This window comes from Panulirus ornatus, chromosome 10 (genome assembly GCF_036320965.1).
Source record: "Panulirus ornatus isolate Po-2019 chromosome 10, ASM3632096v1, whole genome shotgun sequence".
NCBI lineage: Eukaryota > Metazoa > Arthropoda > Malacostraca > Decapoda > Palinuridae > Panulirus > Panulirus ornatus.
This window is the reverse complement of record NC_092233.1, coordinates 1,971,190-1,990,557: the sequence shown is the minus strand read 5'-3', so window position 1 is coordinate 1,990,557 and position 19,368 is coordinate 1,971,190. Positions and strand designations below refer to the sequence as shown.

General features: G+C 39.3%; 1 protein-coding gene and 1 long non-coding RNA gene across 2 annotated transcripts in view; one reads left to right on the top strand and one right to left on the bottom strand.

Moving 5' to 3' along the window:
• Positions 1-3,500: 3,500 nt before the first annotated feature.
• The window catches only part of LOC139750726 (uncharacterized), a 91,563-nt gene continuing 75,695 nt past the window's right edge, over positions 3,501-19,368 (bottom strand). Inside the window, exons 2-3 of the long non-coding RNA XR_011713201.1 lie at positions 13,938-14,153; positions 3,501-3,706 (exon numbers count right to left, since the gene is read on the bottom strand). This is a non-coding gene — a long non-coding RNA (uncharacterized lncRNA). The remainder of the gene's footprint in view (positions 3,707-13,937; positions 14,154-19,368) is intronic.
• The window catches only part of LOC139750725 (uncharacterized), a 25,259-nt gene continuing 9,586 nt past the window's right edge, over positions 3,696-19,368 (top strand). Inside the window, exons 1-2 of the mRNA XM_071665408.1 lie at positions 3,696-3,735; positions 14,379-14,446. Of these exons, the coding sequence (XP_071521509.1) occupies positions 14,391-14,446 (56 nt within the window). The 5' untranslated portion in view covers positions 3,696-3,735; positions 14,379-14,390. The remainder of the gene's footprint in view (positions 3,736-14,378; positions 14,447-19,368) is intronic.

The following is a 19,368-nucleotide window of genomic DNA, read 5'->3' as shown; positions in this document are numbered from 1 at the left end:
GTCTTGATTGTTGGCTGGAGGGAGGGGTCTAACGAGGTGAAGAGTATCGTGTGTGTGTGTGTGTGTGTGTGTGTGTGTGTGTGTGTGTAGCAAGAAGGACAGAGAAGAACAGTGAAACGTTCGTGTGACCCAGGGATCAACCCAATACAAGTTATTCAAAAATTATTTGTTTCATTGTTGTGGCAAATCTTCATGTTTGTGGCTTCACTTCCTGGCTGGGATGGTGATCCTATATGAAAAAATATTGACATATTCCACAACATTGCTAGATATACGGTAGACGTTCATAGAATTCCTTATGACATTACAGTGATATTTCTCAAGATTATTCTGCAAATCAGTATATTGTTAACCTCATCGTGATAGAAGCAAGACATCAATTGCCAGCCCATATATTTAAAAGACAATAGTTCTAAAAGTTGGCACAAGAGAATATTATCAACATTAAGCCTTGATAGAAATATTAAAGCCCTCCTTGTTTTTCAAGTGACTGAAAAGCATGGTGTAGTTTCACGTCGACATAGAAAATGAGGTTTAAGGGTACTCTTTCCAATCTAGATAATGGCTTTCTATCGATGACTTTTGTTCTCTCACTCTGCCTGTTTAAGAAAAATAAGTTTTAATAAGTTTTCAAAAGAGTAACTAATACTAACCATCCAGTACTTTACAATTACTGGCCAATATCAATAGATACTTGTATCAAAACCAAGTACATGTATACCATCCCAAATATTACTCTGCAATGGACAGATTTTATATCCAATGGAACGAAATTGATGGTGTATGACCTGATAAACTTAGTTATGTAAAAAGGGGTTAACAAGTTGTAGTTTGAGAGGCAATGTTAAGTCTAATGCCTCGAAGACCTAATTTCTACCCATCTCTCAATTGAAAACTCACAACTCTCATCTTTCCTTTGATGGTTCTGTAATTCCAACGATTGACTCAATGAAATTAGTTTGTATTAGCGTATCATCTATTATTTCTTGGAAACACCACTTTACAGGAGTAGCTAAGTTTGCCTCTAAGAAACTGGGTGCCTTGTCTAAATTTCGAAACTTCTCTCCTGAACAGTCGCTCCGGTTACACAAGGGTTTGATTCATCTTTGTATTGTGTACTGCTCTCACATTTGGTGTGGTTCTAGCTCTGTATGCTTACTTAACAGCGCTGGTCGAAAGCGATCCGCCTTATAAACTGTCCCAGGCTAATTTCCAAACTTTATCCCCTTGCCCTAAACCGCAATGTTGGTTCATCCACCACTAGATGAACCACGCGATACTTGGCAAACTGTACCGATAGTTGTACAAATGTACCATCCACTGTACCGTTAGTTGTTCAAGTGAGCCATCCACTGCACCGTTAGTTATACACGTATACCATCCATTGTACCGCAAGTTGTACAAGTGTACCAGCAATTGTACCGTCAGTTGTACAAGTGTACCAGTCACTGTACCATCAGTTGTACAAGTGTACCAGTCACTATACTGTTAGTTGTACAAGTGTACCAGCTACTGTACCATCAGTTGTACAAGTGTACCAGTCACTGTACCATCAGTTGTACAAGAGTACCAGTTACTGTACCATCTGTTGTACAAGTGTACCACTATACCGTCAGTTGTACAAGTACCAGCCATTGTACCATCAGTTGTACAAGTGCACCGGTCACTGTACAGTCAGTTGTACAAGTATACCAGTCACTGTACCATCAGTTGTACAAGTATACAAGCCACTATACCGTCAGTTGTACAAGTGTACCAGTCACTGTACCATCAGTTGTACAAGTGTACCAGTCACTATACTGTTAGTTGTACAAGTGTACCAGCTACTTTACCATCAGTTGTACAAGTGTACCAGTCACTGTACCATCAGTTGTACAAGAGTACCAGTTACTGTACCATCTGTTGTACAAGTGTACCAGCCACTATACCGTCAGTTGTACAAGTGTACCAGTCACTATACCGTTAGTTGCACAAGTGTACCAGTCACTGTACCATCAGTTGTACAAGTGTATCAGTCACTATACCGTTAGTTGTACAAATGTACCAGCCACTGTCCCATCAGTTGTACAAGTGTACCAGCCACTGTACCATCACTTGTACAAGTGTATCAGTCACTATACCGTTAGTTGTACAAGTGTACCAGCCACTGTCCCATCAGTTGTACAAGTGTACCAGCCACTGTACTATCACTTGTACAAGCGTATCTGTCACTATACCGTTAGTTGTACAAGTGTACCAGCCACTGTACCATCAGTTGTACAAGTGTACCAGCAGTCACTGTACCATCAGTTGTACAAGTGTATCAGTCACTATACCGTTAGTTGTACAAGTGTACCAGCCACTGTACCATCAGTTGTGCAAGTGTATCAGTCACTATACCGTTAGTTGTACAAGTGTACCAGCCACTGTCCCATCAGTTGTACAAGTGTACCAGCCACTGTACCATCACTTGTACAAGTGTATCAGTCACTATACCGTTAGTTGTACAAGTGTACCAGCCACTGTACCATCAGTTGTACAAGTGTACCAGCAGTCACTGTACCATCACTTGTACAAGTGTATCAGTCACTATACCGTTAGTTGTACAAGTGTACCAGCCACTATACCGTTATTTTCTAAACCAATTCAGTCACAGACTACGTCATGACGCATGCATCACATCCGTGCTTCCTCTAGGGGAGGGGGAGGGGGAGGGGGGATGTTCACTGGCTGTAAAGATGGAAATGATGAAAAGTCGACTCTGGTATCAAGCCTTGTGACTCCCGCCAGGTTAAGGGCTGAACAAGTAAATGTTAAGTTTATAAATAGATAAATGAATGAATAAATAGCGATTCACTGGATATAGGCAGCCATTTGGATGAAAGTATAAACTGAGATATTACAGATATTACAGAACTTGGAGGCCATGAATAACCATACAAGAGCTTAAGATTAGCATGAGCTGGATATTTCCGCACTTTGGATGAGCACATGTGTGAGGTACATATAGACAGCCAGGGTGGCAGGTATGCAGGGATGTTTATAGAGTCAATGTTGTGTTTTATAACAACGTTTTGATTCATATGATGAAGATGCTATGTCAATCAATCTATCAAACATATCTATTGTTTGCTTTTTATAGACAAAGTGATATTATGGATAAATTGTACGTGTTACGGGTAGGAGGAGGCCAGTAGAGGGTTTACTGTGGGTGTCCGCTCAGAAAGGAGGGAATCATGTTTACAGCATATGTGTAGAGTAGCATGAGACATCGTATATCTTCTTAGCATCATTAGTATTACAGGGGGAGGTGGAGATACATTTGACACTTACACATACACTCAGTATCTGTGCATTTGGAGCACCTGCCCAGGCTCCAGCAGTGTCAAGCTTGCTTGCTTTAATTTGCGTTAATGCTTTACGCTGCCAGTGATCGTTTGCGAAAATTTTCCTCTGTCAGTTTGGTAATAATAATAGTTGTTTGATAAAATGAAATTTTAGTAGTATACATAAAAGTTTAAACATGTAGTTCTACATACTTTGGTTGTGGTGGTCCCAGCACGCTGAAAGACATAGGGAGGTTAATGTTGATCGTGAGGGTTGGAAAACAAATTCATATGTAGCGCGATGAATAAATAGCGGGTATTGGCAGCACTGCCCGCTGGACCAGTTGATCGCTTCGCCTCCTCGACAGTCGAATCGACGCACCACCTCAGTACGCCCCTGACTGCCGAAGCGAAAATATATTTACTTGTGGTAATTAGCCTTTCTCACTAGAGCACTATGGCCAACGATCATATGAGTGTTGTGATCATTACCCAGAAATAACCTATGGACCACCATCACCGAAAGTTACATGAGTATATACCTGTTCTTTTTTACTAAATGAAAGTGTTTCTGATGCTGTTGGAAAAATGTTTAGTAGGCGGCGTTAGGAGCATAACATGAGGGGTGTTTGTTGATGATTCTGCCTCGTAATGGTTTAATCCGGGAGGTGAGGGCCTCTGACCCCTGAGAGGGAAAGAAAAAGTTGTTGACCAGTGAGTGATAACTACACACATAGTGTGGAGAACCAGGCTGGCCCTCGGTGTTACTGAGCCCCAGATAAGAGTGACGGAACTTTAGAACCACCTAACAGGTAATGGTGATAACAGATGGTAACTCATGGGTCACAAGAGCCTTAATCCTGTCACCCAACAAGTGGACAGCGACCAAATTATCATTATTATTATCATTATTATTATTATTATTATTATTATTATTATTATTATTATTATTATTATTATATCATTATTCATAATCCTGTTATTTATGTAGACGGCAAATATGGTCATGGAAAGTTTTCTCTGATTTTAACCACAACTTACAGATTCAGGAAAATGTATCTAATTAACCGTTAAATCTATCATCATTAACATCCAGTGCACCAAAATACCCTAATTGTTGTTGAAAATTATGAATTCTGTGCACTCCTGCCTGTTATATTATTCATTTTCAGTTATTAGACTTCATTCTATATATATATATATATATATATATATATATATATATATATATATATATATATATATATATATATATATATATATTTATATATATATATATATATATTATTTTTTTCTTTATTATCATACTTTGTCGCTGTCTCCCGCGTTAGCAAGGTAGCGCAAGGAAACAGACGAAAGAATGGCCCAAGCCACCCACATACTCATGTATATACATACACGTCCACACACGCACATATACATACCTATACATCTCAACGTATACATACATATACACACAGAGACATATACATATATGCACATGTACATATTCATTCTTGCTTGCCTTCATCCATTCTGGCGCCACTCCGCCCCACAGGAAACAGCGTCTTCACCCTCTGATTCAGCGAGGTAGCGCCAGGAAAACAGACAAAAAAGGCCACATTCGTTCACACTCAGTCTCTAATTGTCAGGTGTAATGGACCGAAACTACAGCTCCCTATCCACATCCAGGCCCCACAGACCTTTCCAAGGTTACCCCAGAGGTTTCACATGCCCTGGCTCAGTCCACTGATAGTACGTCGACCTCGGTATACCACATCGTTCCAATTCACCCCATTCACTGCCCGCCTCTTACACTCCTGTGTGTTCAGGCCCCGATCGCTCCACCCTTCCATCTCCAATTTGGTGTCCCACTTCTTGTTCCCTCTACCTCTAATACATATATCCTCTTTGTCAACCTTTCCTCACTCATTCTCTCGTGTCTAAAACATTTCAACACACCCTCTTCCGCTCTCTCAACCACACTCTTGTTATTACCCTATATCTCTGTTACCCTTACCTTACTTACTCGATCACACCACCTCACACCACATATTGTCCTCAACATTTCATCTCCAACACATCCACCCTCTTCCATACACCCCTATCTATAGTCCATAGCTCGCAACCATATGATATTGTTGGAACCAATATTCCTTCAAACATATCCATTTTTGCTCTCTGAGATAACGTTCTCTCTTTCCACACATTCCTCATCGCTCCCAGAGCCTTCGTCCCCTCCCCCATGCTATGTCTTACTTTCGCTTCCATGGTTCCATTCGCTGCTACGTCCACTCCCAGATATCTAAAACACTTCACTCCCTCAAAGTTTTCTCCATCCAAACTCACACCCCAACTAACTTGTTCCTCAACCCTGCTGAATCTAATAACCTTGCTCTTATTCACATTTACTCTCAACTTTCTCCTTTCACACGTTTTTCCAAACTCATTCACCAACGTCTGCAGATTCTCGCTCTAATCAGCCACCAGTGCTGTATCATCGGCGAACAGCAACTGACACACTTCCAGGACCTCTTATCCGCAACAGACAGCATACTCGCCCCTATCTCCAAAGCTTTTGCATTTACCTCCATAACCACGCCATCCATAGACAAATTAAACAACCATGTGGACATCACTTCACTGGGAACCCGTCACTATCCTTTTTTCCTACACGTACACATGCCTTACTCCTTAGATAAAATCTTGTCACTATTTCTAGCAGCTTACCTCTCACCTAATATACTCTTATAACCTTCCACAAAGCATCTCTAACAACCTTATCATATGTCCTCTCCAGATCCATAAATGCTACATACAAATCCGTCTGTTTTCACAAGTATTTTTCTCACACATTCTTCAAAGCAAACACCTGATCCACACATCTTCTACAACTTCTGAAACCACAGTGCTCCTCCTCAGTCTGATGCTTTGTACATGCCTTCATCCTCTCAATCAATACCCTCCCATACAATTTTCCAGGAATACTCCACGAACTTACGCCTCTGTAGATTGAACACTCACCTTTATCCCCTTTGCCTTTGTACCATGGCACTATACATGCATTCCGCCAGTGCTCAGACACTTCACAATGAGCCATACATACATTGAATATCCTTATCAACCAATGAGCAAAACAGTCCCCCCCCCCCCCCTTTCTAAATAAATTCAACTGCAATACCATCCAAACACGCCACCTTGCCAGATTTCACCTTACGCAAGACTTTCACCACTTTTTCTATCCTAACCAAACCATTCTCCCTGACACTTTCACTTCGCACTCCACCCCGGCCAAAATACCCTACGTTAGCCACTCCAGCATCAGACACATTCAACAAACCTTCAAAATACTCTATCTCCTTCTCACTTCATCACCACCTGTTATCACTTCCCCCCTTGTCCCCTTCACCGATATTCCCATTTTTTCTTTTGTTTACCTCCTTCCAAAACATCTTTTCATTCTCCCTAAATTTTAATGATACTCTCTAACCCTAACTCTCATTTGCCCTCTTTATCAACTCTTGCTCCTTCTTCTTGACCTCCTGTCGCTTCTCTTATACATCTCCCAGTCATTTGCACTCCTTACTTGTAAGTATCGTCCAAACACCTTTCTTTTCTCTCTCACTAACAACTTTACTTCTTCATTCCACCACTCAGTCACCGTTATATACCCAGTAAATACGATGCAAAGGAAAAGAAAATATTTTAAATTAACTTGATTTAAAAGCTTAATTGAATGTCATAAGGACAATCAAAGGATACACTAACACCAGATTTGTATTCAGCATGATAAATACTTCTTATAAGGAGATATTAAAGGAAATCTATTTTTCTCAGAAAAATACCAAAATATGAAGGTAATAGTTCAGGGGATTTTTTTGCTCAAAAAACTTTTTGTTTCAAAAGTGAAAGATAAGATATTCAAACACTTCTGTATTTGAAATATTCATGGGAAATATATCATAAGGGTCTCAGTTACCGATACGTACCGAGAAAATACGATGAAATGTTCATAAAATATCTGAAAATTGACTTTATTTAACCACATAAATGTGCGTCATAAAGACACCTAAACATTATCTTAACACCATATTCTTATTCAGCATGAAAAATACTTCATATAATGAGTTTTTAAAGGAAGTCTATTTTTTTTAGAGAAAAATGCAAAAAAATGATAGTTCAGGGGATATTTTGGCTCAAAAAACTTTTTCTTCCAAAAGTAAAAGATATGATATTCAAACACTTCTGTACTTGAATTACCCATGGAAAATCTACCATAATGCTCGTAGTCACCGATATATACCCAGTAAACACAACGGAAAGTATAAGGACCTAAGAGCCATCATGACCTGCGCAAAGTTTGTAATTTCACAATTATTATTATTATCATTATTATTATTATTATTATTATTATTATTATTATTATCATTATTATTATTATTATTATTATTATTATTACTATTATTATTATTATTATCATTATTATTATTATTATTATTATTATTATTATTATTATTATTATTATTATTATCATTATTATTATTATTATTATTATTATTATTATTATTATTATTATTATTATTGTTATTATTATTATTATTATTATTATTATTATTATATGAGTGAGGAAAGATTGACCAAGAGAATATATGTGTCGGAGGTGGAGGGAACGAGGAGAAGAGGGAGACCAAATTGGAGGTGGAAAGATGGAGTGAAAAAGATTTTGTGTGATCGGGGCCTGAACATGCAGGAGGGTGAAAGGAGGGCAAGGAATAGAGTGAATTGGAGCGATGTGGTATACCGGGGTTGACGTGCTGTCAGTGGATTGAATCAAGGCATGTGAGGCGTCTGGGGTAAACCATGGAAAGCTGTGTAGGTATGTATATTTGCGTGTGTGGACGTATGTATATATATGTGTATGGGGGTGGGTTGGGCCATTTCTTTCGTCTGTTTCCTTGCGCTACCTCGCAAACGCGGGAGACAGCGACAAAGCAAAAAAAAAAAAAAAAAAATTATCATTATTATTATTAGTAGTAGTATCATTATTATTATTATTATTATTATTATTATTATTATTATTATTATTATTATTATCATTATCATTAGTATTATTTTTTTTTTTATACTATTCGCCATTTCCCGCGATAGCGAGGTAGCGTTAAGAACAGAGGACTGGGCCTTTGAGGGAACATCCTCACCTGGCCCCCTTCTCTGTTCCTTCTTTTGGAAAAAAAAAAAAAAAAAAAAAAAAATTATTATTATTATTATTATTATTATTTTTTTTTTTTGTCGCTGTCTCCCGCGTTTGCGAGGTAGCGCAAGGAAACAGACGAAAGAAATGGCCCAACCCACCCCCATACACATGTATATACATACGTCCACACACGCAAATATACATACCTACACAGCTTTCATGGTTTACCCCAGACGCTTCACATGCCTTGATTCAATCCACTGACAGCACGTCAACCCCGGTATACCACATCGCTCCAATTCACTCTATTCCTTGCCCTCCTTTCACGCTCCTGCATGTTCAGGCCCCGATCACACAAAATCTTTTTCACTCCATCTTTCCACCACTAATTTGGTCTCCCTCTTCTCCTCGTTCCCTCCACCTCCGACACATATATCCTCTTGGTCAATCTTTCCTCACTCATTATCTCCATGTGCCCAAACCATTTCAAAACACCCTCTTCAGCTCTCTCAACCACGCTCTTTTTATTTCCACACATCTCTCTTACCCTTACGTTACTTACTCGATCAAACCACCTCACACCACACATTGTCCTCAAACATCTCATTTCCAGCACATCCATCCTCCTGCGCACAACTCTATCCATAGCCCACACCTCGCAACCATACAACATTGTTGGAACCACTATTCCTTCAAACATACCCATTTTTGCTTTCCGAGATAATGTTCTCGACTTCCACACATTCTTCAAGGCTCCCAGAATTTTCGCCCCCTCCCCCACCCTATGATCCACTTCCGCTTCCATGGTTCCATCCGCTGCCAGATCCACTCCCAGATATCTAAAACACTTCACTTCCTCCAGTTTTTCTCCATTCAAATTCACCTCCCAATTGACTTGACCCTCAACCCTACTGTACCTAATAACCTAGCTCTTATTCACATTATTATTATTATTATTATTATTATTATTATTATTATTATTATTATTATCATTATTATTATTATTATTATTATTATTATTATTATTATTATTATTATTATCATTATTACTATTATTATTATCATTATTATTATTATTATTATTATTATTATTATTATTATTATCATTATTATTATTATTATTACTATTATTATTTGTAAGTTACATGCATACGTTGATTCGAATGTTTCATTAATATGAACGTTGTGTGTGAACATCATTCCACTTAAAGACTGCAGTGATTTTCAGAATGGTCGATAAATATTGGAACTTTAGAGTTCTCCCCGTGGTTGAGATTGGGATTCCTAGTACATTTACCAAGGTAGATTTTGGGATTCCAAAGTAATACAAAGGAAGTCAAATAGCAAGAGAGCAATTGGTCTGTCGAGGCTGTAAGTATGAGACATGAATATCATAGATCAGTGTGGTGAGAGGAGAAATTCCTACATTTTAGAAATTAAAAAAAAAAATCATGTAGATAAGAAGTAAATAATGTCAGTCGTAGATATGAAGAGAAATATTTGTAAAGTCTGTTCTTTCAACAATTCTAAATGGTAAATCATTCTATATATTAACAATCCTGTTAAAAGAAAAGTATTTTTCTTCAGGGTTAAACGTTTCCTTCCGAGTTTATAACCTTTAATACGAGTGAAATCAGACGAATCCATCCCTATATAAATTGTTAGATCAAGATTATCGAAGCCTTTGACAATTTTAAATGTCTGCATCAGATCACCCCTTAACCTTCTGTTTCGTAAACTAAGTAGATACAAGTCCTTTAATCGGCTCTCATAGGATTTGTTTCTCCATCCAGGGATCATCTTAGTAGCTTGTCTCTGTACTCTCTCCATTCTTTGTCTTTCCTCAAGTAGGGTGACCAAAACTGAACACAATATTCGAATTGGGGACGAACCAGTGACTTGTAAAGAGTAAGGATAATTTCCCTGGACTAGACTCAATAGCCTTAGATAAAATACAAAATTTTGTTCGCTTTCTTAGTTGTCTCAGTGCACTATTTACTTGCCTTCAGATCACGAGAGATAATTATGCCCGTCCTTTTCCTCATTTATCTTTTGCTATTCAAAAGAATTCATACCGTAGCTTGTTTTTTTTTTTCATTTTTACAATCGGTATGTAAAACTTTGCTCTTATCGATACAAAAAATTCGTTTGCCACTTACGAGCTTAGTCCATCAGTTTGTGTATGTCCGTATGAAGCTGCAGACGTTCAATTTCTGTTGTAGATTTGTTTCCCAACTTAATAGCATCTGCGGATTTCGATATCTTACATTGCAGCCCCAATTATCAATATCATCATTGATATGTATATAAGAAAGAGAACTGGTCCTAAGACATATCCTTGTGGTACACCACTTGTTACGTTTAACCATTCTAAGGCTTGACCATCAATCACAATTCTCCTCTTACGACCATTTAAGCAATTTCCTAACCATCAAAGCGCAACCTCATTTATACCACGTGACGTAACTTTAGTTAGGAACATTTGATGTGGAACTTTATTGAATGATTTTTAGAAATTTAGATAGATGACATCAGCTGCTCTACTTTCACCATACATGTTGATTATATCATTAAAGTAATCAAGCACTCTTACCAGAAATGAACGATTATGTCGAATACCACGCCGAGTCATGATCAAATGGAGGTCCAATAAATGGTTTACATTCTTATCCCCAATGATAGTTTCCATAAATTCAAAAGCTGCAGACATTAAGCTGATTAGATGATAATATCCTGGCAGTGATTCTTACCTTTTTTTAAAATGGGCGTTACATTATCAAGCCTCCATTCCTCTGATACTTTACCCGCAGCAAGTGACTTATTGAAGAGGACAGTCAAGGGTTTGACTGTCATACTTTTCGCCTCTTTCATTGTCCTCAGATGTGTATTATCTGGCCTGCTGTTTTATTTATCTTATTTCATGTAGTGATGATACTGTATCTTCAACAGTTATATCCACGTGTCGCAAAATGTTTTCTTTTCTTATCACTGGAACTGGATTCGGGACATGAACAGTATCTTCAACTCTATATAAAGATGAGAAAAAAGGAAAGTTTTCTGTCTTCATTGTTGTGAACCAACAGTTTCATTTATTAATGGGCCAACATACTTGATGACTCTCTTACTTCCAACATACCCATAAAACTCCTTCAGGTTTCTTTTGATATTTTCAGCAATATACGCATCATACTGACATTTATTGTGATGTATAAGTTTCTTAGTTTCTCTTTGGAGACTTGCATAATTTGCCTTTGTAAGCTGGTTGTTGATCTCTTTTTAAGCCTTTTATGTGCTGCCTTCTAAGACAACAGGCACCTCTTTATACCACTGTTCCACCATTTCGGCTTTGTAATGGGAAAAAATCATCTACTACGAGTTGCCATGAATGATCCCTCCACTGCTGTGAATGTTTTATTGAAACTCTCCAAAGCCACGTCCACTCCATATCGCTTTCATTTATGATATCCCAAATTTGCCGGTCAAGATAAATGCTAAGATCTTCACAATTCCCTTTTATTTTTCTTTTACATGTTAACCAGCATTACAGACACTACTGAAAATTGATTCAAAAGTAATTCGCCGGTGACCACCTTTACTAAACTTTTCCCTAATCTTAACATTGTTAACGAGTTCTTCATTTGTAGTTAGAACTAAATCTAATATATTCCCGTAGTGCCTAGGTTTATCGACTAATTGTATTAAGGCACCATCAAGCAGGTTTAGGTCAATCCCACGCCCGGAGCTAATGGAAAGGGATTCCCTCCTTTTTGATAGTGTTTAAATCTCCAATGATCGAATCGCTGTCATGGCTAATTTCTACTGTCTGATCATATAGCCTCTCGTCTACATCTGGTGTTTGTGCTTGGGGCCCAAAAATTAATTCTACTGTTATTTCCTTTAGAAACTTTGATTTCAGCAAAAATGAAGTCGATATCAGCAACAACAACATTTTAAAGCACAGGACGTAGATAAGATCTAACCAAGAGCAAGACATCACCGCTTACTTTATTTCCCCTGTTATCACGGGGAAATATATTGTATCCAGAGATGGCACATTCAGCGAGGAGATCTCTATTTCAAATACCCATCCAAGATTCCGCATTACCAATTACATTATAATTTTCATCCAGTGCCGTTGTCTCTAGACATTTCGGGAATTTGTTACGTATACTGCGTGCGTTAACATTCTTACTCATGAACGAGACTATTTTCGTTGTGCAGCAGAGGCAGTGGGAACCCCGCCTACGTGAACAAAGTCCACAACCTGGACTTGAACTGTTCCATCCTGGTCGCTACCTGCCTTGTTCCCTGCTTCTACCTGAGAACTGATCTCATACTGCTGTATTCTGTTGCATTCTGCCTCGTTCCCGAACAGCGGCGCTAGCTGACACATCCTGTCATGTACTCCCATCGGCCCGACCTCCACTACTACCCAGTGAAATAAACTCTACACTTGAGAACTGACCATAAGCAGTTCTATTCCGCCGTGTTCTCTACTTTCCTTGTTCCTATCCTGCGTCAGGTCTCTGACCTTCAGGTCACCGATCCTGCTATGTTCCCTCTTATCCTGAATCCTTCTTTCTGTTTTCCCATGTTCTGAGTACCTAACTACTTTATGTCGATCTGAAAACGTGTCTAATATTCTCACCGAACACTCTGCCAAGACTGACTTTCCCTGTTCCCATCAAGTGGAGTCTATCTTTGGCAAAGAGGTTTCTTTCTCGACTAAAATGATCCCAGAAATCTATACCAAAGACGTTTTTCTCCTTCCTACAGAGAGACTTAATTCTAATCTTTAACCTCAGGACTCTACTAAGCGTACAGGAATTTACGTCAAATCTGGGCACCAATCCCGATATAACTAACTTTCTATGGCTTTCTTTGAACTTACAGATGAGGTCCTGCAATTCGCGAAACAGTCATGTGATATCCCATCGACTATAGTGTTTGTCCCAACATAGACAACAAATGTCGACTCCTCGGGAGTGTGTGAGACAATGTCATCAAACCTCGCCAGGATATCTTGCGGGTTTCTTCTCCTCTTCCCCTAAACACAGAGTTCCTGGTTCTGATCCCTGACTAAGAAAACCCAACCAGAGTGATGCTTTGATCATCATTATTTTGTCTTCGAGTAAACTAAACTATTCTGAGCCGGAATCTCCCTTTCCTGAACTTCTGCTTGTCGACAAGTTTTCCTAGAAGGTAAGGAATATCTATCATCCAACTTCGTCCCCACAACAACCAATCTATCTTCGAAGTTTTTTACCTTATCTGTCAGCGATGATTCGTGCTCCTGCACATCGAGTACTTGTACAGTAACACGACCTGCGTTACTTTCCCACTCATTCATCCCATCTGCTTTTTTTTCAATGACGCACTGTTCTTCCTTATTTATAAATGCAATATTTCTAAAAAAGAAAAAAAAATAAATCGCAGAACAAAAAAATATGTATACTTACCTTCTTCCTTAATGAGCAAGTCTCGGACGAATTCCCTGGTACAGCCAGGACAGATGGATCGTGCAGTAAGCGCGCCATTCTTCGTATCATAACGGTCAAGTAACAGATCAGAAGCACGTTCACTCTCAGCATAGATCAGGGGACAAGTGATCCTGTTCATGCTATCTTGCCACACAACAATCAGACAGTCAGGACGCATTCTTGGTCTTCAAGGATCTGAAGAATTAATATCCAGTAAGATCATTCTAGAATTACGAATGAGGAATGTTTGCCTTCTCTGATGAAGGAATACTCTTTATGTATCAAAAGTCATTTTAGTAGATCAGACTGTGACAGTGACAGATGGATTCAGACATTGACAGTAATAGACAGGTTGTTACTGTGCTCCCAAGTGCAAGACATGAATTCACCAGTTTTATTGTTGGCTTTTGTGTGTTACAGATAAGAAGCAAGATGGCCAAACAACCAGCCACCAGCGAGGACGAAGGCCAGTTTAATGCCTACGTGAGGTGAGTGTTTCTCTTGGGGATCCGAAGTGCTGTGCCCAGGTATGGAGGAGATGATGCAAAGGACGTGGGTGGTGGTGGTGACCCTTTTCTCTCACACTTGTCTGCCTTTTCTCGCGTTAGAGGGGTAGCACCAAGAACAGACGAAGGCCGTACTCGCTCAAATCCATTCCCTTGTTGCAATGTGCAATACAACGAAACAACGGCTTCCTTTCCACAACCAGGCCTTTCCATAGTTTACCCCAACCGATTCACATGCCCTTGCTCCTTCTATTAAGAGTACATTGACCCCTGTATACTACATCATTCCAATTCACGCCTTTCACCCGTCCTACATGTTCAGGCTCCATTCATTCAAACTCTCTTTCACTCCTTCATTCCACCTCTAATTTGGTCTTCCCTTCTCCTTTTTCCTTCCACTTCTGACACATATATCCTCTTTGTCAACGTCTCACTCATTCTCTTCTTATAAGAACATTACAACATAAGAAGTGAGGACGCTGCACGAGGCCTATTGCCCCATGCTAGGCAGGTCCTGAGTCTGTCCACTCCACAACCAACTGCCTGAACCCATAACCCATCCAACCTTAGTTTAGAGCTACCTAAAGGCCCACGTAGCTTCCACTACTGTACTTGGCAGCTGCTGGTACCATAAATCTACTACCCTATTCCCACACCAATATTTACCCACGTTCGACCTGAGTCTATTTTCTTCTAATTTAGATTTATTATTTCTTATCCTATCGGATGGCGCCACTGTAAAAAATTTATTCGTTACCTTAATTATTCATGTTACCTTAATTAATGCCCTTCACCCATTTAAAAACTTCAATTATAACCCCTCTATCCCTCCTCCTCTTCAGTGAGTTTAAGTTCAGTCTTTTTAACCTTTTTTTATAAATAAAGTTTCTAATTCCAGGGATCATTTTTGTTATTCGCCTTTGTACTCCCTGTAAACAATCTTAAATCATTTGCATCGTGTAGAGGTAAAAACTGTACCGCATAATCCAACTGTGGTCTCACTAACGCAAGATAAAGTTGCAATAATACTCTAGTAGTTTGATTTTTGACAGTCCTTTTAATGAATCCTAACATCGTATTAGCCTTATTGTACACTTTACTACATTGTTGCCGCGGCTTAAGATCCTTGCTCACCAGTGCCCCTTAATCTCTTTCACATTCTGTTTTACCGATAGTAATATTGTCCAGTTTGTAATCAGTGTTCCTGTCTTTACCCACAGTAAGTGTTGTGCATTTATTTATGTTGAATTCCATTTTCCATGTACCCGCCCATTTTGATAATCTATTTAAGTCCCTTTACAAATTCACTGCTCAAGTTTCGTCTGAGTCAATTAATGCCCCTATTTTTGTATCATCGGCAAATTTACTTAAGTCGCTTGTTATTCTCACATCCAGATCGGTAATGTATATAACAAACAAGAACGGTTCCAAGATTGGCCCCTGAGGAACACCACTGGCTACATTGCTCCAGTGCGAGGTAACTCAGTTGATGTATACATTCCGTTTTCCGTCAGTGAGCCACGACCTAGTCCAGTTAAATACACAACCCTCGATAGTGCGTCGCTATTTTTCTAAGCAGACTCTCATGTCAAAAGCCTTGCTTAAGTCTAAGTATACAGAATCATAACTCTTACCCTGATCGACAGTTTCAAATATTCATTAAAGAAGGAGAGAAGGTTACTGAGACATGACTTCCCTTTTGTAAACCCATGTTGAGAATCCCTAATGAGATCATGATTCTCCAAGTGCTCCCGTGTTTTGTCGGCTATAATTGATTCGAGAAATTTCTTATTACATACTTGATGAAACCACCTCGCACCACATATTGTCCTTCAGTATTTAAGTTCCAGCACATCCAACCTCACCGAAAATCAGTGCAATGAACCCACTCAACATCGTTGGGATTACTATACCTTCAAACATATCCATTTTCGCCATCCCGAATAACGACCTCTCTTTCCACACATGCCTCAATATTCCGAGAACCTTCGTTCTCTCACACATTCTATGAGTTCTTCCACTTCTACGGTTCCAGTCGCTGCCATTTCCACTCCCAGATATCTAAAACAATTCACTTCCAAATTTTCTCTATTCAAACTCACCCCAACTAACCTGTTCCTCTTCCCTCTGTCCACCATTATTACCACACATCTCTCTTACCCTTTCATTAATTACTCGATCAAACCACCTCACACCACATATTGTCCTCAAACATTTCATTTGAAACGCATGCCTCCCAGGTACACTCAACAAACTCATGCTTCTGTAATTTGAAGATGTATCTTTGTCCCCCTTACCTTTATACAGAGGCTACAGGCATTCAGCCAATCCTCAACCACCTCGATAAGCGAAAGGCTTTTTCACCGTTAATGGCTGAGTGGTTATACTCCATACTTGTCGAGTGTTTGAACTAGGTTCGAATCCTAGAGCAAGCAAACAGAGGTGAAAGGTTTACACCCCCATATATATATATATATATATATATATATATATATATATATATATATATATATATATATATATATATATATATATATATATATATATATGTGAATAAGAGCAAGGTTATTAGGTACAGTAGGGTTGAGGGTCAAGTCAATTGGGAGGTGAGTTTGAATGGAGAAAAACTGGAGGAAGTGAAGTGTTTTAGATATCTGGGAGTGGATCTGGCAGCGGATGGAACCATGGAAGCGGAAGTGGATCATAGGGTGGGGGAGGGGGCGAAAATTCTGGGAGCCTTGAAGAATGTGTGGAAGTCGAGAACATTATCTCGGAAAGCAAAAATGGGTATGTTTGAAGGAATAGTGGTTCCAACAATGTTGTATGGTTGCGAGGCGTGGGCTATGGATAGAGTTGTGCGCAGGAGGGTGGATGTGCTGGAAATGAGATGTTTGAGGACAATGTGTGGTGTGAGGTGGTTTGATCGAGTAAGTAATGTAAGGGTAAGAGAGATGTGTGGAAATAAAAAGAGCGTGGTTGAGAGAGCAGAAGAGGGTGTTTTGAAATGGTTTGGGCACATGGAGAGAATGAGTGAGGAAAGATTGACCAAGAGGATATATGTGTCGGAGGTGGAGGGAACGAGGAGAAGAGGGAGACCAAATTGGAGGTGGAAAGATGGAGTGAAAAAGATTTTGTGTGATCGGGGCCTGAACATGCAGGAGGGTGAAAGGAGGGCAAGGAATAGAGTGAATTGGAGCGATGTGGTATACCGGGGTTGACGTGCTGTCAGTTGATTGAATCAAGGCATGTGAAGCGTCTGGGGTAAACCATGAAAAGCTGTGTAGGTATGTATATTTGCGTGTGTGGACGTATGTATATACATGTGTATGGGGGTGGGTTGGGCCATTTCTTTCGTCTGTTTCCTTGCGCTACCTCGCAAACGCGGGAGACAGCGACAAAGAAAAAAAAAAAAAAATATATATATATATATATATATATATATATATATATATATATATATATATATATATATATATATATATTCTTTTTTTTCTAGTTCTAAGTTTTGCATTATTTTATCGAGAGAGAGAGAGAGAGAGAGAGAGAGAGAGAGAGAGAGAGAGAGAGAGAGAGAGAGAGGGAATCTGGAGGATAATAACAGAAACATGGACAGACGAGTTCATCTTGAGACAAACACAAACACAGTTGATAAAAAAAAGAAGGTCAAGTCTAATGTGTCCCCTCTCTTGGTGCAGGAGATGCCTCAACTCAAGGATCTACCCAAACAGCGACCCAGATTATGAAGACATCCCTGATATGATAACATTATTTGGGGAGCCACAGCCTGAGAACCAGCTACTATACGAACCCTCTGCAGAGGTCACCTTGAACGAAGTCTTATACGAGGACCCACCTCCTGAGGATACCATAACGGCCGTTGGGGCCGGTCACGTGCAGCCAGCCACTACCCCAGGACCCGGGAACAATGATAACCCTCCTCAACACAAGGAAGACGAAGCAGAAGAGGAGGAGGAAGAGGAGGAGGGAAAAGACTCCTGTATGTAGCTTGCGGAAAAGTAAAGACCAGAATGGCATTGGACTTATGCCCTTTCGGACACTCCACACACACACACACACACACACACACACACACGTTGATATATATATATATATATATATATATATATATATATATATATATAAATAACAAGCCGAGAGAAAACTGTGAATATTGCTTGTACAGATTAACCTAACAGATTACATGGTACAAAAGGAACCCTGGGTGGCTATGTGTGTACAGCTCCCATCCAACAAGTCATCATAACACACAGAATGTGTCTTGGATTTGACGTGCAGTAATGTCGTTGTATGTTGACCGACTCTTGTCCTGAGGGATGTGCTCACAATTGTTAAAACTGAATTTTGAGTGGCTGGGACAGATTGATGTAAAAGTTTTATTACAGCCATACAGTCGCAGATATGAACTAGGAACACTGCAAAGGTTATTCTTTCTGATGCGAGACTTTTCACCCAGTGTTGACAGAGTCATCACATCTGAGGATAGTTCTGAGAAGCTGTAGTCTGGAGAGAAATATAAGTTGCGGTAAAACTTCAGAACAGTGTTGTGGTACCTTGTAATACTTAAAGGATTCAAGAACGTCTACACTGAAAATTTCTTTAGAGTAGAGTCAGCAACAACAACGAAAGAAAATGAACTAAAACTTAGAAATCACCGAGTTAATCTGGACTGTACGCGAGGAATAAGCTCCCAGAACATTAGGTTTCGTCATGATTGCTACTCCCCGATACTGAATAATTCAATGAATCATTCATCCTAACATATTGGTATATCATGCTACCTTCTCAACCACTAATCTCGCCCTGGCTAGGCTGCGGTAACATACTAATATTGATGAGTTCATGTCGTCTGCTCTGAGACAGAGAGTAAGAATTTTTGTATCTTT